Here is a 27,415-nt window from a genome sequence, read left to right as displayed (position 1 = left end):
GCCTTTAAGAAACACCAGGCAGGGCAGGCGAGTAGAAATACAAGATACTGGGACGGTCGAGCTGTGTACAGGAGGTGCATGCCGGTAGAGCAACACCCTGCAAGGCTGCTGCCCCTGACTGCCACAGCAGGCAAAGAGGGTGTCAGAAGGCGGCGCCAAACCGCTGGAGGCAAATCAAAGCAACATCAGGGAGAAGGGGAAGCAGAGACAGGGGGGCAGAGGGGGAGTAAGAGTGAAAAGGAGTGAAGAGAAAGAAGGCGGTAGAGGGATTTACCTGCCAAGAGGCGAAACAGCAAATGTAGGATATAGTTGCGTTGCAGGCAGCCTCCAGGATAGGGGCAGCTAGTGGCAGGGCCCCTCCACACCACGACAGGCCCATCCACGCCCGACAGGCCCAAACAGGAAATATCTCAAGATGCTTAAAACGTGGCCCTTGTGGGGGGGGGCTTTGTCTGCCAGCTCCTGACAAGGGAAGCAGAAAAATAGAGCCCCGGCCAATTCGCACTCTAGCTGTAGTGGCTGGCTTGAGGCAGGATCAGGCATCGAGATTACTAAGGCTACAACGGTGGCCATCATGGAGCTATAAACCGCGCTCCAGTAAACAATGAAAGACAAGCAAGTGCTTACCTCATGTGAAGTGTCGTCCTCCTCATGGCCACAATGTTCTTTAGTGCAAGATGGTAGATACACTAAGATGTACACAGAGATTTGTACACTCCAGTAGTACTTTAGGCATGGGGAAGAGGGTGAATGACAAATGCCTTGGGTGTAAGAAGGAGGTGGAGTCATTACTACATTTGGTGTGGTCATGCACAACAGTACAATCCTACTGGGCGGATATACAGAGTTCCACCAAGTAGTGCTCTGGATGAGGGGCTGGAAGCTGACACAAACTACTCCTGTTGGGGATTGATGGTCCTCTCAGTTTGTATGAGGAGTTCTTTGAGGGTCTGGACCCTGAACTGGCAAAGAGGGGCATAGCTAGATTGTGGGGGTTTGAAGAGACACAGTCAGTCAACAAGTGGGGAATATGCATGGATAGAATTTGGAGTTGGAAAAGCTGGTCTATAAGTAAAGGGGTTGCCTGGAGAAGTACGAGAAGATCTGTGGGAAATGGTTAACAAAAGGGTAATTGAAATGGTGAATCTAAGGTCTTATGATTTTGTAAGTCTGGTAAGGGGCAAGTTTAGCAGTTAAGAGGCTAATGTCAGATTTTAGTTTGTAGGTGGGATTGGTGTCAAGTGGGGGTAGGAGAAGTTCAGAAGAGAAGGGAGGGAGGGGATAGGGCAGTTCGGGGAAGGGGGCATGGCCAACTGGTTGGTGGTTTACTGGTTTAAAAAATACACCGTTAAAATGCCTATTGCCTGTACAGAGAGAGCACATCATAAAAGACAACCTACTCTTGTATTATTTTGTAGGTCCACTAACTGGAGGTACACCACGTATAAAGGAAAGGGTTGGAAAGAAAAGGGAACCACACATTAAACCGCAGTTGTATGATTTAAATTCCCTAGTGCCATCAATGACTAACTCACAGTATTCCTGCCCCAACCAGCATAGTATTATGAAAATACAAATACACACATCACAGTTAATGAAGATTCCAAAAGGCCGAAGACTATTCAAAAACACAGCCATAGGCCACCAGAAAATCCAGATACACTAACCGTTAGCAAGGCAGTACACTTCTGGGAAAAATAATTACATGGTTTCCCAAAATAGTGCAAGTATGTACTCATAGATGAAGTGGAGAGCACGGCTGTAAAAATGCATTACAAATCACTGATAAGTACTAAAAACCTAGCTTTGGGCCTAAAACTCAATGGACCCAAGCTAGGTATAGGAAGAATGTCCAGGTGCAGGATAATACCCCTGAATCACTTTAGGAGCATTTTAAGGCAAGTAGAAAGTTCTATAGAAATTAAACAGGAATTGGCAATCCATATGTATGTGGAAAATGCAGTTAAGTCTCAATTCTACCTCGCAAGTGTAGTGGAAAAAAAAAAATCACCACTCAGCAAATAATCACATCTCATGGAAAGTTGGTTAGCGTCTTTAATGGCAGTTAGCAAAAGAGCATACAGACATCCACAGAAGAGGAGAACACGATTCACGACTGAACACTGTACAGCAACCGCCCTTCTCTGACTTACACATCGTATTTGTCCGCATAACATGGTCTTCTATGGAAGGGGCGTACCAAACAACATTCGATGGACACAGTATACAATACATCAGGCTATCTCTATCTGCTCTACATGGTTCTAATACAGTATGCAAACATTGACTACCTTCTCATGCTGGGTGTGGGCACTTTGTGACAGAGTAGACAGATTCAGATACATTTATTGAAAGTAAGCACATTCAGGTATAACCACGGTTCTCACAGGGATCGGGCAGTGCCTAGTCTGCATAATGCTGCTAATTCTACACACAGACACTGTCTTGCCAGGCAAGGCAGAACTTTTCGCTTGTCTGAGCCAAAGTGGAAATACGGACAGTCTATGAAGTGGGCTGCTTCTCGCAGCGTACCTGGTGTATATTTAGTTAAGATATGCACTCAACGACACACGATTAGGCTAGTTTGAGACTGTGCATCATAATTCAATATGGCAAAAGCAAGTGGAGCTTTGCATAGAAGGCATTAAAAGAATAGCTGCATATTTATATTTTCCACAACACAATTTGGCTGCAAACAACCAAAGGGAGAACCAGAGCAGACCCCAATGAAGAGATCAGCAGTCAGTCCAAGAACCAGTCGCCCCTGAAGACGAGGCAGCACATCAGGAAGACCCCAATGTTAACAAATGGGAAAATGCAGAGGACCACTGACTTTGAAAAGTCTCGACTCCAGACCAAAGGGACCCCGGAGGGAGAGCATAGAGAAAAACTCAGCTCACCGGGGCAAGGTGTGTTTCAAGAAAAACGTTACTAAAAGGCTGAACAACCCTGTAAGTACAAGGCTTCATTTTCAGATGCGGTTTACAGGATGCAACTTCCAAGAGACTGGAACCCTAGGCCAACAATGAACCCAACAGCAAAAAAGAATAATATGTAACATTGCCACGATGTAGGCCCTCAAGCCAGAAGCAAGAACCACAGCGAGGAGACCCTGGGAGGATGGTAGAACCTGGCAAGCAGGATCTAAGTAGCTCGAAGGGTAAAATAAGGGTGCCCAACCATAGCAAACATTCCAACAAAGACAAAGGTGGAGGGGGCCCATGGTAGTGCTTTATAACAGATGAGGCAGGGTGGGACGACCTGACTGGTGAAACATGAAGACACAGCACAATGGGCCGCAGACAGTCCCTGCATAGAACGCCTAACCCATCGCTTAAGTGGTGTCAAGCAGGATTCAGGATGTCCAAGACAGACAACCGGCAGCTGGAAACCCCAACCTGAGATTAGGCCAGGACATCATCCAACCAGAATGGTCAGATGTGGTCCCAAAATTGCAGCAATGCTGGAAAACCCTCCACCGGTTAAGTAGACATGCTCTTCCAAGACAAATTCCAGAGTAAGATACAGCTTAGGTACAGGGTTCCTCTTAAGTACCACCACTCACAGGGGTTGGCTTAAGTCAGGCCATCAATCAAATGAAGGGACTAGGGACAAAGGAGCAGGAGTGTAGGAGACTATATCATCTGGCTAAACCCATACCCCCCTCCCACCCACACCCCCCGAGTCTGACACTCAACCCAGACCCCCCACACAAGATGTGATATTGGCGGCCCAGTGAAAGGCTGGTCTAAACCAGGAAAATCAACATGGAAGCTGCCGTTTAGGATCACAAAGAGCCCGTAGGGACACAAAGTCAATGTTAAGCCTCCTTCATGGCTACCCTGCACAAAGAAAGCCTGTAAAACAAAATGGGTGAGAGCAGGGCTTATTAAATAAAATATATTGGTATTTCAATGGATACCAAAAAGATACAGTGGGCAATACAATGTCTTGCCCTATTGGTGAAGCCAAAAGCTAAAATAACAGGTGGCGCCTGCCCACTTCCTAAAACCAATTAAAGTTGACATAATCACCCCAAAGATGCTTAAACCAGCCCAGGGGCCCGGTAGCCTTATTGGCAACCCAAGATCAGATCCACAAAATGAGCTTAAAAGCATAGCTATGGCAGGGATCTTCAGTAGAAGACCATCTGACCACCAAAAAAAGGTCAGTGAACCAGAAATAAAAAAAGAAAAAGAAAAATAAAGTTAAGGAACCCTAAAAAGTGGCCTTAGAATTCAAAAATGCAAATCTGTTTTAGCACATACCCAGGACATATACATGGTTTTCAGAAGGGGTTTCAGATCCACTGCAAGCAGCATATGAGTGTGCTTAGAAGAGTTTAGGAGCAGTTTTGGTGGGGACTATCTTTGATCCCCTCTCCAGATAATAAATAATCCTTGGGTGCGAGTGGCCCATGTGGACAGGAGAATAATACATACAATCAAACCTCTGGGTGTTGCAGTTGCCAAATATTACACAGTCCCATACCTTGCAACTCTTAGGTTAGAGACAACAATGCTTTATAGCTGCAGGGGTTAAAAATTGGAATTCATGGAGCAGGAGCCAGAAGTAGCTCCTGGGTGTCAGGATTTTCCTCTGACGGGGAGTTGGTTATATGCCTGAGAATCTATTTAAATCTAGCCTCATAAATGAAGAGTCTAAACGATGATGGAACATGCTTTTTCTTGCCAAACTAAGACATGCAACCAAAAATGTACATTCACTGAACGCCTCTTTCTGTTGCTGCGTTGCTATGCCTTGTGCGTTGCTATGCCTTGTGCTCTATTGCTGTTTCTGTTCAATCCTCTGACTCTTGCCATGTTGCTTTACATATCTTCACTTTACATTCTCTTTAAATTACTTTCCCTTTTCTTTTACATTTCTTCGGTCAGTTGTTCCACCTTGCTATTTCCACTCATTAAGTCGTTATCGCTAGTTTAGAACTCCCCCAATATGTGTTAATGCATTCATCTGTTATTGTCTCTTTATGCTACATGTTTTTCGATACAGCCACATTTCTCTGTGATGTGTTCTTGCTCACTTTATTTCTCTGTGCTGCTTCTGGGGAATGAGGTCCTAATACACAGTATGGTGCAAATATAACTGTGTCCAGTACATTTGCACATTAATGTTCTTCTAAGCGTTTATTATTGCAACTTTTATGCAAATTCCTAGTTGCATAGTTATTGTCAGATAGGTATATTTGTATGGGACCAGTTGGCTTTGTGAACCGAATGTAGCTTGTGGTGGCGGCTAGGGTCAAATCAACCAAGCTCTTCTAAGCCCTATCCAGGAGTTAAATAGTTCCAGGCAATTTCCAACCCTGAGCCAACTTTGGTATTATGGTGTGATCTGTCTAGCGTAGGACTCAATACAACATCAAGAATACCTGCTGAAATAATTTCTCCTTGAGCAAAATGGGCCAATTTAAGGGTGGGTATGACTGTATGAACTAGATCTTGTTGGTCAATGGGGCCATAGATAGAACCAAGGAAATCAGTATACCCAACAGAGTCTCCATGATGGCTACTATTCCACCTTCCCTTTCTTTGAAAGCATAAGAACGTTGAAACGCACTCATCTATTGGCTAAAATTGCCACCCACTAGTGTCATGGGTCGGTATTTTCATCCCACAATCTGCCCATAAGTATCTTGTGCTTTCCTGGGCAGTTTAAGCCCTGAGCATTCAGAGGCCTGGTGTTGAGCTCGGCCATTAAACTAAAAAAAGAACAATATGAAATGTCAGCCCACCATGCTGTAAACATGTTGGTTTCATTTTGGAAAGAGCCTTCACAGGTGCACAGAAAAAGTGGGATAGATAGTCAAAAACAAATGCAATGGGCAAATGTGGGTCACACTGCACCATGGAAAGGTTGTTGGAGGCATTGCAAAGGAGGTCCGGTCAGATATGGCTAAGAGTGAAAAAAGGTGTAGTTAGCTAGACCCTAAAAGGGGTCCTTTTTAATCTTTGGATACTCAAGGGTGGTGTTTGTTTTGTTTTACCCAGAGTCTTTGAAAATACGTTGTTGCTTACTTAGAAAAAAATACATCTAATTAACAATACAATGGCAAATTCCAAATGACCTTTTTTAGAATACTTTGTATTAAAGGCTTCCGAACGATAACATTTCTCCAACTTGTTCAAAATGCTGAGTGTTGTATTGAATCATACATTGACATTCTCCATAAGACTAATTTACTCCTCTGCCTTTAATGTTTAGTGTTTTGTATAGCACACAGTTGTCATCAATGTCTTTGCACAATTAGAAAAAAAAATGTTGCTTGCTCTTCAAAGGCTGCAGGGTGCACAGTAGGGAACTACCAACTCCAGAAACATTCCCGTTAAAAAGGGTGCAGCTTTTAAAAACGTAGTCACTTTGATCCGAGTTGCCAACATATTGTAGGTGTTTAAAGTCCAAACATCCTACTTTCAAAAAATCCTCCATAACATTTGCTAATGCTTTCTGAAATAACCAACGGCCATAGTCCCAAATAAGCTGAAATACTAGTTATTGCACACGCAAATCAAAGCTGGTCAAACAAAGAGAACACAAATAATTGAATTCGTCTTGTGATTTTTTTGAGAGAGTATGCATATTCTTACCGTCAGGTCTCGAAAGGGATGCAGCAATAAACCTAAAGGAAGTTTAGCTTTATTTAACAAAGCCTGCGTCTGTGGAACATTTGTCAGAGTACATCGAAATGAACTGTGAAGGAATACAAAAAACACATTTAGTCACTTGGTTTATCAGGTGGAGAAAAAAATGCAACATCTAATCAATCTGATACACTCGACATTTTTAGTTAGAAAATATTTTTTTTAAATATTGTGTGTGAAAGCTATAGTTAAAATTAATGTTTTATGTACAGACATTCAAAATAGATTACAAAACAATACATTAATGAATATTAAGCAAACAATAACCAGAGATTACCATGTAATTACATATACATATTGCCAGCATTTATAAGTCTGGCGTGGGAAAGGCTAGGTCAACTGAAGAAGAGATTTTACAGAACTGGCTTGCATACTTAAGCATCGGAGTGTGCATCAGTGTCTAGACTGTAGCCTTTCCCGAACGTAGCAATATTTCTCCAGGTAACCACTTGCAGATTTCTTGGAAAGAACTACTGGTAAACCATATGCAAGTTGCTGCTTCGATATTTGTCAAAAGCAGTCACGTTGTCTGTGACTCCACGAGTGGGAGTACTTCCTTATGCCCCTCTAACCTACACCTTGACACCAGAAAGAATGCCTACAGTTATCCATTATTTAATCTTTTAGAAACCACTAAATACCGGAGACCAGTCTCTAATCATGGAACTGGGATTCAAATCTGTTGCTGTTTTTTCTTGTTTCCAAGACAAACGTGTTGACCCTAAGCTATACTCCCGGCGCATCAAGGGTGCTTTGTGCTGTCCTCGCAGCCCATGCTCCAGGCTGATTTGCAATATACTGTGCAGCCAGAAGTCATTTGTGCTTCCAAAGAAACAATTGTGATGAATCCGATGGTGCCATCACTCCTTTCCCGTCGGTGACCTCTCCCCACGAGGCCAGGGAACAGCAGCCGCTACCTGATCCTGACCATGGGGACAGCTATATGAGGGAGGATCACATGGTTGGAAGACAACCTCTGAGAGAATATCATGGCGCAATCGGATGAGATGGTATCCCACCAATCTTCTTTGAGGATACCCCATACCTACATAAAGCCTTAATGGCTTACTGTAACACCTCGTCTCATCCACTGAGGGGAAAATTCCTTCTAAGTGTCTACCCTTAAGTCATCTACAACCGACTTGCCCTTAGAGAACAATTACCTAGACTTTCCTGACTTTACTTGTAAGAATTCAAGCATGGAGTTCCATTCCCATAACCACCAAAGAACTGTGACAAAGACAATTAGTTGAAGAATGTAGATCAAGGAAAGCCAGGAACACAGGTTGCGCTCTTATCTTTGTGAGCGAATGCCTGTGCCTGGGAGATGTAAAACAGTGGAACATCTAACAAGTGCTGAGAGGTGGTGGAGAGAGAAAGCTGCCTCTCTCGGAGCGAGCCAAGAGAACGCAAGGCAGGAGAGGGAGCTGTGGAGCAAACCGGCCCCAGGACTGAAGAGTGACACGCTGCAGGAACACCAGGAGCCAGCAGAGGGCTTGCTGGTGTTCGCAGGTGTTTGGAAGCAGTCTTCGCCTTACGGGACTTTGAAGTCACGAAGCAGAAGAGCCCAGCAGAGACCACAGGAATGTCGGAAGCCTATGGAGAGCTTGCCCCCATTTGCGGGTGTCTGGAAGAAGCCTTTGCCTCACCAGAGCCTGAAAACCCGAGGGAGAGGAGCCCAGCAGGGACTGTGGGATGCTGAACAGCAAGGAATCGAATACAGCAACCAAATAGAAGGCACCAAACAAGCGCTAGCTCCGGGCCGCGCCAGAGAGAGAATATGGCAGCCAAAGCCAGTGAGTCCACCAAGGGGAAGAAGGGACACTGGGGCGTATTGGCGATTGTGCCAGAACCAAATCAACATTAACAAAGTATACAAAAAAGAGAGAGAGAGTGAATGAGAGTACAAGGGAAAGATGCAGAGTTTTCACGATTACGAGTGCGTACGATGCACAGATAAAAAGCCCTAGTAGCATAGAATACCAGGCACATAAACTGTTATAATAAGCAAAAACAAGAGAATGTTTACCTTGGAGAGGTGTGCAAGTGAGTGCACCTATGAAAGCACTGGCGTGAGTATACCATGCAAGTGCTAGTGAGTGCATTTGAGGAGGCCCTGGCAGGGGAGTATACCGGGCAAGTGCTAGTGAGTGCATTTGAGGAGGCCCTGGCAGGGGAGTATACCAGGCAATTGTAAGTGTGTGCATGAAAGAGAAGCCCAGGTAGGAACCAGGCAAACACATATTGAACATTGTATAAGGAATACATGAAAGAAAAGAGATCCTGAGAAAAGCAAATCAGGATTAGCTAAAAGATTTTGTTAACAACAGGGGGAGTGGAAACCTGCCAAGAGAGTAAGCCTAGTTTCTATATCTGATCAAGAGAAACCTAAGGAACAGATAGAGCAACCAAGGGAAGACAAATCAAGGGGAAGAGAATCACCCGCTCAAATAAGGAACTTTATGAATTTATGAATACTGTTTTATGTCCAGCAACCTAAAAGAAACTAAAAGTCTTAGTTTTCCCCATATTTAAAAAAAGCCCTTGAATCTTACAACTTTGCTATGAGTTGGCGGTTTATCTTTTGGCAGTACATAAGCTTTAACACAGCTGGGCACATCATATGCTGGCATGCGCTCAGCCAACCCTTGAATATGGGTTGGCAGATTTAGTCTTGGACCACAGATAGTGGAAAGGTGCCATTAGTCTCTCGTCCATAGTGCAATCAAGGAAGCAGCCGAGGCTGCGGGGGGAGTTGTGGGGTGCCTGGGAAATAGTCACAAACAAACATTCTACTCTGCGTCATTTGACATGAAGATGCTCATCCAACTTTAAAATTCCACTCCGTCTTTGAGCTGAAGGATTATTTTGAAGGATAAAAGCAAGCTCTTGAATTTGATACAGAAACGGACTAGTGGCTGCAAACCTGCCTACCATGAACAGTCAATTTGTTAATTTGAGGTAGCAATAGGTTTAACATTTTTAAAGCTTTCCATATCAAACAATGTTGATTATAAACAAGATTTTGAAAAGGTGACTGCTTGTGCCATTGCCTTCCATAAACCTTTAAATAACATTGAACAAGGAAGAACTTTAAGATCTGTGAAAAGTACATGGTCAAGAGGACTATTGCGTTATTTCCAAAAGTAATAATTGAATAATCTCTAAACAAAAGTCATGTTTAATATGACATTTTCTTAATGATATTTAATTATCACAGGCCTACATTTGTTTTGCTCCTTGTTAGAGCTTCTTTGAAGTCGTATGGGCTAGATGGGTGTTTGTGTCATTCGGGATCCAGTTTATTCTTCCGATTGCTCAAAGTTCTTTCATTGCAATTTCTAGTAGTTTAAGAGAATGCTTACATTACTTTCTTAAGGATGCTCTTTAAAATAAAATGTGTGCTTATAGATGGATTTGTGGGATTTTACTTAAATGTTGTTCTTTCTTAATAAATAATAAACATGTTTATCAATTTTGACACCAAGCGTATGAGTGCCAATGGTGACCCAGTGCAGCAAAACACAATTTAAAATAATTTGCTTGTAGACAGCGCAGTATCACAGTGGTTTTCAATACCCAATGTTGATTATACCTAGTAATTTACAATAGAATCTGTATTCCATTAATGGTAAAAAGGTATTTGGCACTTCCCTTGCTGTTTATTTTACAACACAGTAAACTATCCATTCAACCAATCTAACCTTGACCGATTTCTTACCTGGAGTAATCCCACCATAAAATACAAGTTGAGCTTAATTTCCCTGAGGTTTAGTGATAAAGGTAGGACCCCATCTTATTAGAGATTCTTAGTCAGAGCCACCTTATCTTTCTGAAAAAAGAGAAACACCTCGACCCCCATTTATTCTCTTGGCAGATAGGATGGCCATAAGGAACAGTTTGTGTAGGATAAGCCAACATAATAAAATGTGTTTGGTCATGGCTTGGCATAGCCTGTGGCCCGTATACCCAATAAAAGGTTGGTCATGTTGTCTGACATTTGCCATCCTAGAAATGTAGAAACTAGGAACCCTTTACGGGTGAGGTCTGTGTAACCTCTCTTCATCCTTAGAAGGGTGAGAAGGTGGATAATAAGTTTGTCAAGTTATTTTCTGTGTAGGAAGACATTCAGACACCACCTTGGAAAGGAAGTAGGGATGAACCATCAGAACTATAATCTGCTTGGAAAATAAAGTGAAAGGTGCTTTGTGTGACAAGGCTTGTAGCTCGCTCACTCTGCAAGCAGAAGTGAAGGCGACTAAAAAGATAGCTTTCAAGGTTAGTAACTAGAGAGGTCAGTAATAGAGAGGTTGAAATTGTGCTCCCATTAAAAAAAAAAAAAAGGTTAATACCAGGTTCAAATCCCAGGAAATAAAAAGAAAAGGGATGGGTGGAAAAGTATTTGTCACTCCTTTCAGGAATTGTATGACAAAACAGTAAGAGCCTTGTTGTGGAGTGCGTTTAAAAATGGATAACGCCGCCAGATATCCCTTGACAGTAGCCACCTGCAGTCCCTGATGGGTTAGGTGCAGCAAAAAAGAAAGCACTGCAGGTGTATTGCAAGTGAAAGGATTTAAATCTTTAGCTCTATACCAATGGCAGTGGTATAGTGCTTTTGACGCTAGCCTTCTAGCCGGAAGCAACACCTCAGTCACGTCTTCCGGGAGGTCCCAATCTTTATATCTTAACCGCTCCAAAACCAGGCAAGAAGGTTCAGAGTTCTGATACCTGGGTGAAGAAGACAGCCTCCCTTTTGCGAGAGTAGGTCGATCTCTGAGGAAGATGGAATGGATGGCAGATGTACATGTCTAGAAGGTCCGCGTACCATGTCTTCCTGGCCCAATCAGGAACACCAATGATCATAGATTTACAGAACTTCCTCAACCCGTTGATGACATGAAGAACGCATAAAGGAGTGGAAATTCTCAGTCCACTACAAACGCATCCCCCACAGCTCCTCTCCTAGGAAATTCCCAGGAGCAGAACTGGTTGCACTTCCTGTTGATATTGGATGCAAACAGATCTACTTCAGGGGTTCCCCAAAGCATCCGGAAGTGCTTGCAAGTGCTGTGCTGTTGTGCTGGGATCGCTGCATGTCCTTGCTGCGTCCCGCTTTGGAATTGTTTTGAAATTGCCATTACTAAAGTCTGAAGAGGAGACTTGTATGCTGAAGAGGAAGCTCAACACCTCCGTACTCTGGCGAAACGCTACCCAATATCAAGGACTACAACATCCAGTAATAATACTCTTTGGACTTTCTATCTGCTAATTATATCTTTTGTACTTAAGAAATTGGATTTAAGACCAAAGGTCACTCTTTGGGGCTTACTGGTTGGCTGTGTCTCTAGGCGCTGTCTCACTAGCTTGCTGATTTAGACCTTTTCTTTCTTCTCTTCTTTCTCAAAGCTAGTACAAGAACAGGCTCTAGCAAAATGCCAACATGCCCACCCATACAGCAGTGACCTTTTGCTAGAAAAACACATTAAAAACCGGGCCTTACGCCAACTTAAATCGAGTGACTTAGGCTTAGGTGCATTCTCTCCAAGGAAAAAAATAAATGTGCAATACTTATAGAAATATCTGCCTAAATATCAATCGCCTCCGACACAACCAAAACAATCAGAACATGATTTATTTTCTATGCCGCAACGATCGGAGGTCCATCTGCGCCATGCTAAGAGCGCGCTATTCAAAGCCCAGGAACGATCTGTCTGCATCCTTATCTGAAGTAACGTGGACAAACCTTTTCACTTCCAAATTTCAATTATCACACAAATTCGAAAACACTAGTCCTCTTAGCTTTCTGACGACATCTTCTGGGAACTCACCTTGGTCTAGGCTGTCGAATGGGCAATCATGACCTTAAACTATTCTAAGGCTGAGGGTCCGGACTCCATACCTCCTTGTGTGTTGAAGCGGAATCCGCAGTTCTGGGCAAAAATCTTAAAAATCAGATTTGATAAGATCTATTCTACATCTATGGTCCCTCGATCCTGGCTACAGTCAATAACAGTCCCAATATTCAAAAAAGGCAATCCGGCTGACCCACAAAGCTTTAGTCCAATCGCCTTATTGGACGCCTCTGCAAAGATTTTTGCCATCTTGCTTCTCAGAGAACTACATCAGCACATCAACCACAATAACATTCTATCACATTATCAGATTGGGTTTCGCTCACAGATGGGCACTTCGCTGAATGCTACTATTTTGTTTCACCTGTTGGCAAAGACAAAGGGCCTCATCACGAGTCTGGCGGTAACCCTTAAATGCGGCGGTAGCGCTATTACCGCCGCATTTAAGGGTCCCCCAGATCATGGCCTTGGCGGATTTCCCCCCAGCTTTGAGCTGCAGCAAAATTGACGATTTTCGGCAGTAATAGCGCAAATTGTCCCCCTTGGGCCCAATGGGGAATGAGGAATTCCCGAATGGGCCCAATGGGGAATGGGCAATAACCCTTCCGCCAAACCCGTGATCCGACGCTAATAGTGCCGGGGGGTTGGCGGTAGGGTTATTATCACCGGCGCTAATAGCGCCAGCGTTACCGCCCAACTCGTGATCAGGCCCAAAGTCTTAATGCTGGGCCACAATACATGGCATCAATCAACCTTTCTGCTGCGTCTGACTGTGTAATCGGAAGCCTGCTGTGGGACAAAATGAATAGGTTAGGAATTCCAGCTCTGCTAATTACCCTCATAGCAAAACTCCATCAGAACATGAGTAAGGGTTAACGTGTCCGGCCCAACAACGCATCCAATTGCAATTGACATAGGTGTTAAGCAGGGTTGCTACTTAGCAGCAACCCAGTTTAACTTGTACATGTGTGATATTGACAAGATCTGGCTTCAGGACATCATTTATCCGGCAAAACATGGGTACTTGCAGTTACACTGGCTCGCTTTTGTGGATGATATCCTCAATTTTGACCAAACTCCTTTCAGCCTACAAGCAAAATTGAACTTATTTTGACAATATTCGCAAGCACACAATCTACACCTCCAATGTTACAAAATCTAGAATCATTGTATTTCAGAATCTCAAGCGAAAAAGATCCGCATTCAATTGGGCCATTAATGAAATTTCTGTGCCATGTGCAGCTTCGATCAAATATTTGGAGTATGATTTAGTGGACGCAAACTCCGCAAAAAATGTGGAAAGGAGCGCTAAATAAAAAAATTAAACCACTAATCGCACAAATGCGCACCATCTACCTAAAATTTCGTAAATATTCTATGTTACCCCAGAAAGAGTTTTACATTCTCAAGGTAGAGGCCATATTACTCTACGGCCTAGATATGTGCCTAACACAAATTGACATCATTCTTGACCAACTTCAAGGCGCATTCTGGAGTAAGACCCCAAGACTCGCAAACGCACGTCCAAATGCTATTCTTAGAGAGGAGTTGGGCCTTTCTGCTTTGTCTGCTGGCCATCATTGGTGGCTACTTTCAAATTTTGCTAAAATTATGTTTCCTCCAGCCAACTCCCTGTACCAGAACTTAGGGAAAATGATTAGGGAGCGCAACCCCATATCCATGTTTACACATTTTCTAACTGAATCGACGCTTTATTACTGGAAATGGGGAAACAGACTATGGACCTTGAATTTAGGCAAGTTCATTCTAAGAAAAAGCTTTATGAGTTGGATTGGTGCCATACGATTGATCGCATATCCGCACTAGGATCTTACAAGGAAATTTCGCATTTCACTACAAAACATATACCTCGTCAGGCATATTTGGTGCAATTTCCTTGTAATATATTGCGTGATGTGTACTTAAGATTTAAAATTAATCAGATGCCAACGTATGAAAGAACGAAATACTGGTATCTGCACATCAGAAAAGAGGAAAATGAGAACTGCAGATTCTGCAAGATGGCATCCGAAAAAGAATCAATTAAACATCTTGTCATTTTTTGCCATTATTTCGATGAGAAGCGGATGCAAAGTTTTGGTACTATGAGAGTTGGTAACACGGAGCTATCTAGGGAATGGCTCTGGACCACCTGTATGGGGGGGACCAGCATTAGTGGGATTCTCTCACTATCAATTTCTATTACATATAAAATGAGGCATTTTCATCTAAACCTCAAACTTTGCTTAAACCTACACCTATCTAAAAATGCTGTTAGTGAATGAGTCTGGAAGGCAACCTTTGCCTATCCACGGGAAGATGTTTCACTTATTTGGTTGGATAATGTAACCTAGAGGTATGCCATGTCATGGGAATTGCTTAGTTAACAACGTGATAGCCAAGTTGGAATGTGATATTTTTCACTATGTGTAGGATTTTAACCGGGCGTCACACACCGGATCAGGACTCTTGCCCTTAGCTGTCATGACCCTTGCCCATGGCCCTCACTGGCAAGTCAGCCTTCCAGTTAGGGCCAGGTCAAAGGCCTTAAAACCTCATCCAAGACTCTCTTGGAGTCAGTCCTGGCGCCTTTGGCACCAGGCTCATAACCATCATGAAGACCAACATTAGAATGGGACTATTTACTTGGGACTATTTAACATGGGGGGGTTCAGCCAACATGGAGGCACACACATAGCTCAGTTACAAGGAACTGAGCTATACGGTCTAGTCTTTAGGGTGTGGCAGGCCTGGGACTACTTTACCTGGACTACTTTGGGTGTGGCAGGCCTGGGACTATTTTACCTGGACTACTTTACCTGAGACTATTTAAACCACACCCAAACAGCAGAACATGCTTTGCGTTATTCTGCTGTGGGCAGCGTAACGCTCACCGTGTCCAGTTCTTTGATGCCAGCTCACCTGAAACCAAGGACCTGCAGAGAGAGAAAGAACACTAAGAAACTTACCTGGAACAGTATCCTGCCTTCAATCCATCTCAGACTTCAGTTCCACTCACCTTAAGGTACGAACTCCATCATCCGGCACCGCATGCATCCTGGAATACCATAACCTGGAAAGAGGAGAAAGAAAGACAGCATTAGTAAGCGTTTACTCACGTTTCCTCCCGAATGAAGAAAGCCATGCAATTCTTACCTGGGTAGTCATCTCCTGGTCAGTATCATTGCTGGAACATTACGGCGCTCTGCGAGGAATATCACAACCTGCAAGGAGAGAAAAGACACAGGTTAGCAATATAAAAGGCGAAACAGTGCCGCGCATTGTGCATTACTCACCGGACAGCATTGCGCACAATGCGCTTTCGCCTACCGGCCCATGCTCATCTTCAAACTGCATGACAACACCAAAATACCTTTCCATACCTAAAAGGAAAGAAGCAAGGCATTATTATTCGAACTTAGAGGAACATAAGAACTGCATATAAAGACTGTAAAGCAGCAAACATACGGAGTCGCAGCAGGCCTGGATTCCCACAGGAGGGCTTGCACCAGTGAAGGAACTTGGTCGCTGCTCGCCCCCCCACATCTACGCGCCCCTGCCATGAGGAGCAGGACAGAGAATCCACCTTTTACAATATTAAGGTGAGGAGAAGGCCCAAGGGGGAGGAAGGAGTTGAGGCCAAGGGAGGTGGGAAAACAAAGACAATCTGGTACTGAATCCAGCTCTTCTATATTGCAGACCCATCTTTAACCATAGGCCTTACCAAGGAACCGGGAGAGGTTTCGAGAGTGCAAATCATCCAACCAGGGCTGGGTGGCGTCCCCGTGGATACCAGGTGAGCGTAACATTAGCCTAAGATGTAGCGCTCAATTAGAATACTTTCTCTTTATTTTCTATGAATTCAAATTGAGCCGATACCCAACACGTCTCACAGCCCCTTTTTCAAATACCCCGGGTCACAATGGACCATGAACCAGGCTGGTTGGTGGGAATACAATATTTATTTATTTTAATTTCAAAGGAAATCACAGCATTTTTATATTGGGCAGCAGTCACCAATGGGGTGATAATTACAATGAAAACTACTGAAATACACTTGGGTAACCTTCTACAAGAACACATCCAAAGCACAAATGAATAGGAGCACTTCTCAATTAGGATAGATACGACCCGAGTTAAGGTTTTCCCCTGCAATGTTCCCTAAAACCCCAATTAATCGAATTCTGAGTGGATAGAAAGAAGCAGCAGGGAATAACGGATATGAGGCAGCAAACAGAATCAAAATCCCTCACAAAATAAGAGGCAGAAACAGATTTTAAAACCCTTTGCAATGGCATAAATGACACTCCGATTTTGACAAATAATTAATCATATGTGTTTAAATAATGATGTATATTTGTTTTATAACAGTATCAGAGATGTTATATCACTAGCAACTATAAGGTACGGTAGAACAAAAGGCATACAGTTAAAAAAAAAAAAAAAACAACTTGAAATGAAAACAGTGCAGCCAAATTCACACGTTGAAAAGTTCCAATTTACACATTTGCAGTTTTAAATGTCAAAACGTTTAAAAAAAAAAGGGTGAAATTCATAGAATCGGAATGCGGTTTTTAGGTTGGGTGATAGATGCACATCATAGGGACAACATAGAAGTGAAACAGTGACTATAGCTGGATAATTGGGTGAGATTTTCAAGGTGAAAGGAGGTTCGGTTTTGGTAAAATAAAGCAATTAAGGAGAGAAAATCGGTTTTAAAGAAAAGACCATTTTCACTTCTGCTAGATTTAATGGCTAGAACAGAGGAACGCCTCTCATGAATATAAAAGTTATGCTGCAGTTGTATCCCTTCACGCAGTGTACCCCTTTTCGTTATGGAAAATGAATTTAATCAAAATATTGCTAACGACTTATGATCTATGCAAGACAGAAATGAAGAGAAATGTGGCGCTAACGCTTGGAGATCAAGGACAGGGTGCACAGAGAATTCTAACAGTTTTAAACAAGTTATCAGGGTATAGATAGAATTACTCTAGGGACAAAGAAATAGGGTCCAGATGGGATAGGCTATGTGTTGCTATGGGATGGGGAAATACTCGCAATCCGCACTTGAGTTGGGATTTGGGACAGTGAACCGGGTTCTGGACTCAAAACTCTGGACCCCACACGGCAGGCGCCCCTCTCAGCAAACAGCTGGGCAAGTCTGGTCACTGGATGGCAAGGGTACAGCGGGCATGCAGGTAGTGGGCAAAAAGCCGGTCTGGTCACAGGATGCTCCCAAAAGGGCACCACAGCTTTCCCCCTTGTTATTGGGATTTTAGTGGGGTTTCTGGATCAATGGATAGGGTCAGCTATGCTTTGGCCTGGCAGTAGAGTCTGGAATCTTGCAAAGGTGGATCTGGAATGTCTGGATATGCAGGCGCTGGAAATTCAGGAGAGTGTGTCCTGTCCCTGTGAGCTCCCACCCCTTTTATAAAGCGGGTGACATCAATGGGTATATTGTTGGGCAGAACTAAGCTAGACCTACCCCCAAGAACCGGATAGGTCAGCCTAGGTTAATCGCCTCCTCAAGGAGGAGACTCAGTTTATGAGGTTGTATTTTACGAGGTGAAAAGCCATCCCACAGTCCTTTTTTTCCAAAAATCTATCTCAACATAAATCACACATTTGTACAGTTGTGGCCTTTTGGCAAATTAGATATGCAGGTTACATATTTCAAACAGAGCATGGCAGTCCAATTCTCACGTTTGTAGGACTTTTGTTTAATCTGTCTAATAGTTTTTCACGGTTTTCCAATGAAATTATTTTACCTAAAATTCTATAACTTTATACATGTGTATATATTATCATAAGGCATGTAAGTAATGAATTTCAAAGTGGCGTCATATACACTTTCCTCTGAATATTCAATTCTCTGCCATTTCTGTCCACAATACGCCAGTGAAGGCTACCACGTCTTGTTTAAAAGCCATAAAAATTACATTTAAACTACTAAACTTTTACATTCCTGCGAAGTCCTGTTGGAGAGCTAAAAGTCTTAAAAGTTTATTAATAAAATAGTCTTTTGAGACAGATGGTCAGCACTGTCTACCAAATAAGGAAATAGCTTACAAGGTTGTTTTGGAGTTGGCTTTGAAGCTCCCCAGTAGAAATTGAGGGGAGGTGTTACCACGTAGGCGTCCCAGAATCTATTGCATCAACCTGGAGCACAGACAGAAGGCCGACGAGCGTGCGATATGCTGCCTCCTGGTCCATTCATAGTTTCAAAGGGCATAATTAACACAGAGGGGTCCCAGAATCTATTGTGGCTTCTCTTGGGGGTAGGGCCCTCCTGTTCTCAGCATCCAATTTCCCCTTGAGCCATGGCAGAAAACCTGTTTGGGATGATTTCCCAGGACAGCCAACATATTTTAAAAGTTTATTTTATTCTGAATCAGAAGCACGATTGTTGAAATAAAACATCCCATATATGTTTCCCAGCAACATCCCCTTTACATTGCTAGGCAAAGACAGGGCCATCTTCAACATGGCACTTTTAATATTTTCTTATTTGCAAAAGCACATTTTAACAGGTGGTAAAATCTGCTGGAATGTCCCTCTCAAATTCTTTTTTTCCTTCCATTTCAATTCCCAATATTGTTTTGCAGCCCAAGTCAGTTTCTCTCACACAGCAATATGTTCAAGGCAAAGGTCAAATGAAATTGACCTATGCGCAGAGAGCTAGGGATTGTTTTGAAGGGTTTATTTTGACATTGTGTAGCATAAGAGTCAAGCGTTTTCTTGTGCGGCTGAAAGTAAAGCTTTTGTTGTTTTCCCAGATCTGGTATGACACAGCCTGTCATTAAGGGATAATGCTCTCTTCTGCTGGAGCACAATCTAAGTATGTATGGGCATGGCAGGGTCTCACTGAGAAAAGCAGTGTGATGTTAAGCAGATGTCAAGAGCATCAGGGCAGCATCCTTTTCAATGTAAAATATTCCCTTTTCAATGGGAACTTCTTAGCCAGCAGCGGAGCAGTGCTGCTTTTCACTTTGCTTCTTTAGTGCACACAAGAAAACACACTGGCAGCCTTTCTCGGGGTGCTCCCTGTTCTAACTTGCCCAAAAAGTGCTTGGCAAGACAGGGCATCCATCATTTAGTAGCTGCAAAACACAGTTTTGATGCATGGCAGTGGCGCTCAAAGGAGCCAGCACAGCCATTTTGCTGTTAACTGCTGAAGTGCAGCTTGGTTATAAGCAAAATCCCTTGTCTCGAAATTTTAACAGATGTGTAAACAAATGTTTAAGACCTTGTTAATCTTGTTAGTGTACCATCCTGCAACTTTACGATGGGTGTGATGTATCTCCTTGTCTGGGGAAAGTTGGCTAAAGTTACATTCTGTTTACACTTCTTGGTGAATCATGTGCAGGCATATGAGGATTTTAATGGAAATGTGTTAACATATGTGTTTTTTTTAATCAACAATATGAAATTATGTAATCACAAAATAAGAATGAAAAATGTAATGTATGGTGTAAAAGTTTGTTGACAAACTAAAAACAACTCTATTTCTTTTTTTTGAAAGTGTGAAGTTCTCTAGAAGGACTTCCTGAGCCAACACCCACTCGTGGGAAATCATGCTCTGCCTGCTCAGAGCATCCACCGCCGTATTCTCTTCTCAGGCTAGTTGAACAGCCGACAGAGATCCCGTTTTGTAGCACCCAAAACCAGAGCTGACTCTGACACCATTCATTCCTGGATCTGAAGGGCCTGTAGGATCTGCGAAAGAGTGGCCATTGAGTCAAGCGTCTCAGGTCCAGAATGGGTTGCAGTCCTCCGTCTTTCTTGGGAACCAAAAAATAAGTGCAGTACCAACTGTGGTATTGTTCTGCTGGTTCTACGTCCTTTTAGCGACAGTAGTTTTTTCAATGGATTTAATACCCCAAAAAATCTATCGAAAGAACTCAGACATTTTTTAAAATGTTGCTCCCCCAGAACCAAATTTCCCTAGGTAATAAACCCCACCAGAGCCCCTCCACCATCCATTTAAACCGAATACCGACCATATATATTGTAATGATTTTTTCGATGGAATTTTTTCTGTAAAAATTAAATCGAAAAATATATTGTCGGCAAAATGATGTCCTACTGTTCGTTCCGCTACATGTACACTTTCCACAGCACCTTTCTCCCAAAGGTGTAAGAATCTCAAGTAGAAGGAGCAGATCTGGTTTCTGAAGCAACTGCTCACTTGGGGGACAATCCGATGGTCTTTGTAGAAATAGGAGACAGTACCATTGGGCTACCGTCTATAGTGTCCATGCATCGGACGTAATGAAATGCCATTCTTGCAGATGCTGGGTCAACTTGCCTCTCACTGGGGTCCTGTGAGCAAAGTGTTCAGAGAGGTTATGGGGCTGAGGCAGTGGCAGAGGGCAGTGAGGAGGTGACTGTTTGAGCAGTCTTTCCCCCACAGCCTCTGGGGGCACGCCAGAACATCCTTTGTCCTCTCTGGGTAACCAAACCTCTTCCCCTTTGATCAAAAGAGGATCAGTAGCGAAAGTCACACCCTCTGCAAGCCTGCATAGGCGGGTGCTGTTGTTGCGGTTGATGAAAGGCTGCCCCTAAGGATTTTGCTGCAGCCTTTGAAGCCTGTAGCTTTTCTAGGCTTTCGTGTGCCTTTGGCCCTAAAATGTTGGACCCATGGAAGGGCAGGTCCAGGAGCCTTGACTGGATGTTGGGGCAAACCCAGACGTGCATAACCATGCAAATCTCTGGATCACTGCACTCACCGGCCGACGCAGTATGACACATCAAGGACTTACTAAAGGGACGGGCAAGAAGTCTCCTTACCATCACTGATGAGTTTATTGAAGCCCTCTCTCATCTCCCCTTCAGGAATGTTCTCTGCAGCCTGAGAAATGACATTCTATAAGGTATAAGTGTATTTCGCCAGAGCACAAGATGCATTGATTGCTTTTAGTGCTATGCTCCGAGCAGAGAATACCCTCGTTGCCAGTGTATCATATTTCTTGTAATCCCTATCCAGAGGGATGGTCGGATAAGCTGCGACCTTTGAGGTGGAGGTAGCTGCCTGCACCACCAAACTCTCTGGCGAAGGGTGCCTGATAGGAAGTCAGGGTTAACAGAAGAAGGTCTGTACTTCCTCACCAACCCCTTGTTCACAGCAGGAGTGATATAAGGTTTTTGACAGCTTTCTATGGGGTTTCTTAGTGCTGTGTAGAAGGGCAGCACAGGCGCCATTGGAGGGCCCCTATCCAAAATGTCTGTAAAGTCACCCTGGGTAATGCCCTTAGCAGGGTGTCCCCAACCCAAATACTCAATCACCCTAATCATGAACATTCTTATAGGCCACCTTTCATTTCATATGTCTGGACTGTCAAATTCAACCTCAAGGAGGTATCAAGACCACTGGCTTCTTTCAGATAAGTGGCTAAGTCTTCAAGCTGGGATTGGTCCGAGACCAAGTCTTCTGGAACATTGGTAGTACCAAAACTTTCATACCCAAAGGGCACGACAGCATCTTCCTCCTCATCTTCTTCAAAGATGGATCAAAAGGATCTGAAGAATTTAGATTTCGATATGGGTTTAAAACGCAAAGTTGTGTCCGAGGTCGACATCAAAGGGCCCTTCGACTCCATCGAGGAGGAAGTCACAGAATCTTTTTGCTTCGATGAAGTCTCTGTGGTCAACGCTACCTGAAACGACATCCTGGAGGTCTTCCGACTAGGCTTTTGGGCACACGGGTACAAGCCTTGCTGGACTCCCTGCCGGTCTTGGAAGAGGTGGTGAGTTCAACAGTCTTTTTCTGCTCTTTCGAGGGACCAGGATTGACCACCTTCCAAAAGACCTCTATCATATTTATTCTAAACTTTTCCCATTTGGTCGCAAAAGCAGCCTTATCAGGAAAACATCCCAGACGTCTGTCGGGCAAGGGGTCAGAGGATGAGGAACGATGGTGTTGTTTCTTCGATTTCTTCTGTGATGATGAAGAGGAAGAATGGTGGAAAGCGATCCAGGATCTTGGATGAGGCTGAGCTTCGATTTTCTCTCCTTCAAGGCCTTGCTGGTCATCGATTGGCAGAAGCCATACTCAATGACTGTGTTCTTCACTGAGGCACCAGAGACAAATCCTATGAGGATCAGTGATTGACATCATCGAAACACAGTCCACACACATCTTGAAGCCGGTCGTCGGCGTAAACATTGTGAATATTTCCCAAAAAAGATAAAGACATTGGTAAAGAGGTTTGCTGAGGCGAGTCGAACCGTTCAGAGAGCGTGCTGTGGATGCAGAGAAACAGAGACAACGGGCACAGTGGGTGCTATTTATAATATAGACATCAAGTCTGGATGCGGGAATGGTAACCGTCGAGGGACATCGAGTATGTCTAACAACACCCACTGCGGTCAAAAAATTTCCTCCGAGATGGCAAAGCCGAATATGGATAAGTCCAAGATGAGGAATCTGTGGGTGGACACAATCCACTAGAATATGCAGGCTTGTAATCCCCCACCTTGACTCTCACTCTCCTCACCAAAGGTGTCCTGGACTTCACTGACCCATTTAGGACAACTCAAGCAGGTATTTAGCCCTCCCACCCAACGTGGGGTGGTTGTTAGGCAGGCAGAATTGCAGGCAGTACCCTCTAGGAACACCACACACAATTAGGACTACAGGTGTAAGCAAATTCCAACCTTTGGTATAAGTCTGTACCACACAGTTTTGGTAGCGAGCTGAGCAGCCAGGCTTATCTCAAGAGGGAATGTGAACAGTAGAAGAAGTTACACAAAAGTATTACAATCGCAGTGGTTCACGTAGACATTTACACTCAAGGTTTCTTGGTAAAAAATACTTAAACATTTATTTACACAGTCATTTGGAAAACATTTCAAAAGTAGAAATCAACTCAATGCTTAACACCAATATACTACAGCACAAAACTAAGTTTTAGGGACAGTTTGAGCTCCCCTGAAAAAGGAGCCAAATGGCACTTCAATACTTTTAAATAGGAATAAAAAGGCAGAGGTTTGTACAAGGGGTTAGAAAACATTTCTTTCATATAATGCAAAGGTTCAATGTACCAGGAGGGTCAGTTCAATTCAATGGGCCAGGTCAAAGTCAATGGTCTAGTGTTCTTCGATAGGACCGCACAGTTCTGGTACAGACTGAGAAGTCTTTGTAAACGTTTTTAGAAGTAATTTAGATGAAAACGAATAATATGCTGGGTCACAAACTGATTAGGCCTGCAAGTTGGGAAAGTTTCATAAACTTTCACCACAAGAGTTAGGATCTCTCAACCGGATGGCACAGTACCTTAAAGTGAAGCAAAAAGATGTAGCTGAAGTCGTTGGTTCCTGGCAGTTCCTGCAGATCTCTCTGTTCCTGAGCCTCAGTCGTGGGGACAAGAGGGGGGATGTCGGGAGACTCCTGCACTGCACGGGATCGTCGTCGGAGCAAACAAAATGGCGTCACTTCAACTCAAGTAGGTGTGGCTTCCAAACACAAACTGATGTCCTTCTCCCTGGTTAACCTTAACCAGCTCCGGGAATGGTATCCAGGCGTTTCCCGAGTTGATTGGTCCCACCAACTGAAAGGGAGAAGCCGTCCTTGAAGGAGCTTCTCTCGAATGGAGATCTGGCGATTCGGGGGTGCAGCAGGGCTTCATCGGGCATACCAACGGTCCAGTGGTTGCAGCAGCAGTCCTCTTCAAGCTTGTCTTGGGTTCTTTCGTTCCAGTGGTCGACTCTGCCTTCCAGTCCTGGAGACTTGCCTTTTAAACAGTTTTCTCCCACTCATTCCAGCCCAGCTGTCACTCATCCAGCAGGGTGGCTGTCCTTGCCGGACAGTCAGTCAGCCAATCACGCCAGAGTGCATTTGGGTCTCCTAGGAGACCAAGCACAGGGAGTTTCAGGCACCTCCCTCATTTCCTGCCCACCCCAGACACTCAGACGCCATGGGCGGACCTCAGTCCTGAAGCCCGACAAAGGCTCACGAACAAAGGGACCAAATCTGGTTTGGCGCCAGAGTTATACACCAGAAGGCCCTTTCCACAAAGAAATGGCAAAAAAAGATGACCAGAGTTTGTTTTTTACAGAGGGGTCTAGCTACCAGTTTTCGCTGTCGGGAAAAATCATGGTAGTTCGTTATAAAACCAATGCCACCAGCCATTTCAATAGGAAAGGGTCGTTTTTTTTTTTTACTTTTATTTTTGTTGGCAGAGGTTAACAACAAACACACACGTCAAATCAAATAGCCCATCCAATGTACGCATGAACAGTAATGTAGTGACCGCAAGGCAATCAAACTACAAGTGAAATAATAACAAGGTACAATGTTGCATGGCAATCAAGTTCTTTCCAGTGGGGTCAGTGATGAGCCACTCTCAGACGCTCTCTCTTCTTGATTGTTGAGGTAGCTATTGAATGCAGACCAAATGTTCTGGGGACGGGAGTGGGCAGGGAGCATAGCAAGATACTCCTCTTCACAATTTCGAGACCAGGTAAGTAGGCTTAGCCACTTCTGAAACGTCGGGGGTGTGGGGCTCTTCCAGCTTTGAAGCAGACATTTCTTGGCCACTATGCAAGCTATGTTAAGAAATTTAGCCATGAGTCTAACCTTGTCAGTGGCCCACACCCCAAACAAGATTCCCAATCGGTCAGGGTCAATTGTAGTGTCAGATACCTTAGCAAGTGTTTCTAGGATTTTTCCCCAAAAGTCAGCCAGTCTGTGACATGTCCAAAACAAATGTAAATGATCTGCTTGCTCCATTTGGCAGAGGGGACAGAGATGTGCGGTGGTGTGGGCAAACTTAGAAATGCTGAAAGGTGTGTAGTATAATCTATGCAGTAGCTTGTATTGAATAGCTCGATCGCGAAAGTTGAGGGAGACTTTTCTGGTATGAGAGCACATTTTCATCCACAACTGGTCAGCGATCTCAAGACCCAATTCCTCTGCCCACTCGTCGCGTGCCCTAAAAACCTGAATCTGAGCACTTTCTAGTAACATCTTTTATAAGGAGGAGACTACCCCACGGGCGCCGCCCGAATTAGCAATGTATGCAATTGCCGGGGTGTCATGGGGTTCCTCAGGGAAAGTGGGCCACATTACATTATATTACATTTCATTTGTTATGCGCGCTATTGACCCTAGGGCATAAAGGCGCAGACAACGAAAAGACGTACAACACAAATGAGGACAGGCTTAGAGGTGAGGATCAAAGCATCCTCGGTAAATTATTCCACTATTCCCTGTTGTATGATGCAGTCTATTGGAGAAATCCGTGAGTACAGTAGATCAAACGAATAAGAAAGTCTTCAGTTCCTTCTTGAAAGATGCAAGGGAAAAGTGACTCCTCAAGCTGATAGGAAGATTATTCCATATCGCGGGGGCCTTCACCATAAATGCTCCCTTTTCCGCCTTCATTGTTTTACATCTTGGCTGTATGATTTGATTAGTGAGGTCGGATCTCAAAGATCTTACATTACTCTTTGAAATTATGTGCTGTTGTAAATATTCAGGCATTACTTGAATCCGGCATTTGAAAACTATAACCAGTACTCTAAAATTAATCCTGGCTTCAATAGGTAGCCAGTGTAATGAGCGTCTGGCCACAGTTACATGGCTATGCCTTGGGAGTCTAAGAACAACTCTGACCGCCCAATTCTGTGCTACCTGCAATCTTTGCAGCTCTCTTTTGTTGATGCCCAGCAGGAGGCTACAACAATAGTCCAATTTAGCACCTATAATTGCCCTGGCTATGATCTCAGCGCTTTCCTGCGAGATCATTGGCCTCAAATGAGCCAAGAGTCTGATATAATAGACTACCCCTGCCACCACTGATGAGACATGAGCTTTCATGCTTAAAGTCGAGTCGAGAGTTACTCCTAAAATTTTTGTTTTTGATAAGGGAATAATGATATCCTCCCCAATTTAAAGGAGCTATATTCTTGACTCAATTTACTAATCGCCTTAGAGCTGCCGACTATTAGCAGCTCAGTCTTACTGCGATTAAGAGCTAGAAAATTATCCAACATCCATTTTTCAATGAGGGCAAAAACTCTATTCACCTCCGCCTCATCCTTTTTTGGTCCGGAACGCGGCCCTAAGCCTGTGGTTTTCAATGATCTCTAGTGCAGATCCTGAGAGTCATGGCTTCCATGTCTGAGGATCAATAAACCTACCATCCTGGTAGAATCCGTCAACGCCTGATAACCCAGAGCCCCCCAGTGACAAGCCAATGCGGTGTAATGTGTAGTGTCCAACCCATGGAAAGCCCAAACGGGGAGCCATTTTTAATAGGGGGAGGAGTCCACTGTTGGATATAGCAGGCGATTCCAGGCACGTAAGGTGGCTCCAATAGGATCAATGGGCGAGTCAGGTGTATAGTGCTGATGCACTATGAAGGTCATTATGTTGACACCAGCTGCTGCCAGGGTTTCCAGTTTAACATGTGGGTGGGTTGGGGAGCCTGGGTACCAGTGAGTGGCATACTGGGCCTGCGCAGCTGTCCAATAAGATCTTAGGTCGGGGGCTGTGAACCCTTCCTGTTCATATGGAAGGGTCATATCGGACCATTTTTTGCGTACTGCACCTGAGTGCCATAGAAACTGTGCACATGATTTGTGTAGTCTTGTGAAGTACCTTGCACCGGGCCATATGGGTATATTAATGAAAATATATAGTAGCTTGGGGAGTAGAACCATTTTAAGGAGAGAGAGCCGCCCGGCGAACGACAGTGGGAGAGGGCGCCACCGTGCCATTTTAGTCTGAGCTTGCTATGCTGCAGCCAGATAGTTATCTGCGCGCAGGGAAGTCCTAATCAATGACACATGGACTGCCAAATATTTGATTTCGCCGGGGGACCAGCAGAGAGGGTATTCAGTGGCTGGGTGTTGGGTGGAGGTAGTGAGCGGGAAGACCTCAGATTTGGAATAATT

General features: G+C 43.9%; 1 protein-coding gene across 2 annotated transcripts in view; it reads right to left on the bottom strand.

The window, feature by feature from the left end:
- The window catches only part of SEC24B (SEC24 homolog B, COPII coat complex component), a 2,214,138-nt gene that overhangs the window by 1,614,815 nt on the left and 571,908 nt on the right, over window positions 1-27,415 (bottom strand). For both annotated transcript variants that reach the window (XM_069630875.1, XM_069630876.1), the window contains exon 8: window positions 6,609-6,711. In XM_069630875.1, the coding sequence (XP_069486976.1) occupies window positions 6,609-6,711 (103 nt within the window). The remainder of the gene's footprint in view (window positions 1-6,608; window positions 6,712-27,415) is intronic.

Source organism: Ambystoma mexicanum, chromosome 6q (genome assembly GCF_040938575.1).
Source record: "Ambystoma mexicanum isolate Mex_15411 chromosome 6q, UKY_AmexF1_1, whole genome shotgun sequence".
Taxonomy (NCBI): domain Eukaryota; kingdom Metazoa; phylum Chordata; class Amphibia; order Caudata; family Ambystomatidae; genus Ambystoma; species Ambystoma mexicanum.
This window is presented reverse-complemented; position numbering and strand designations above follow the sequence as displayed.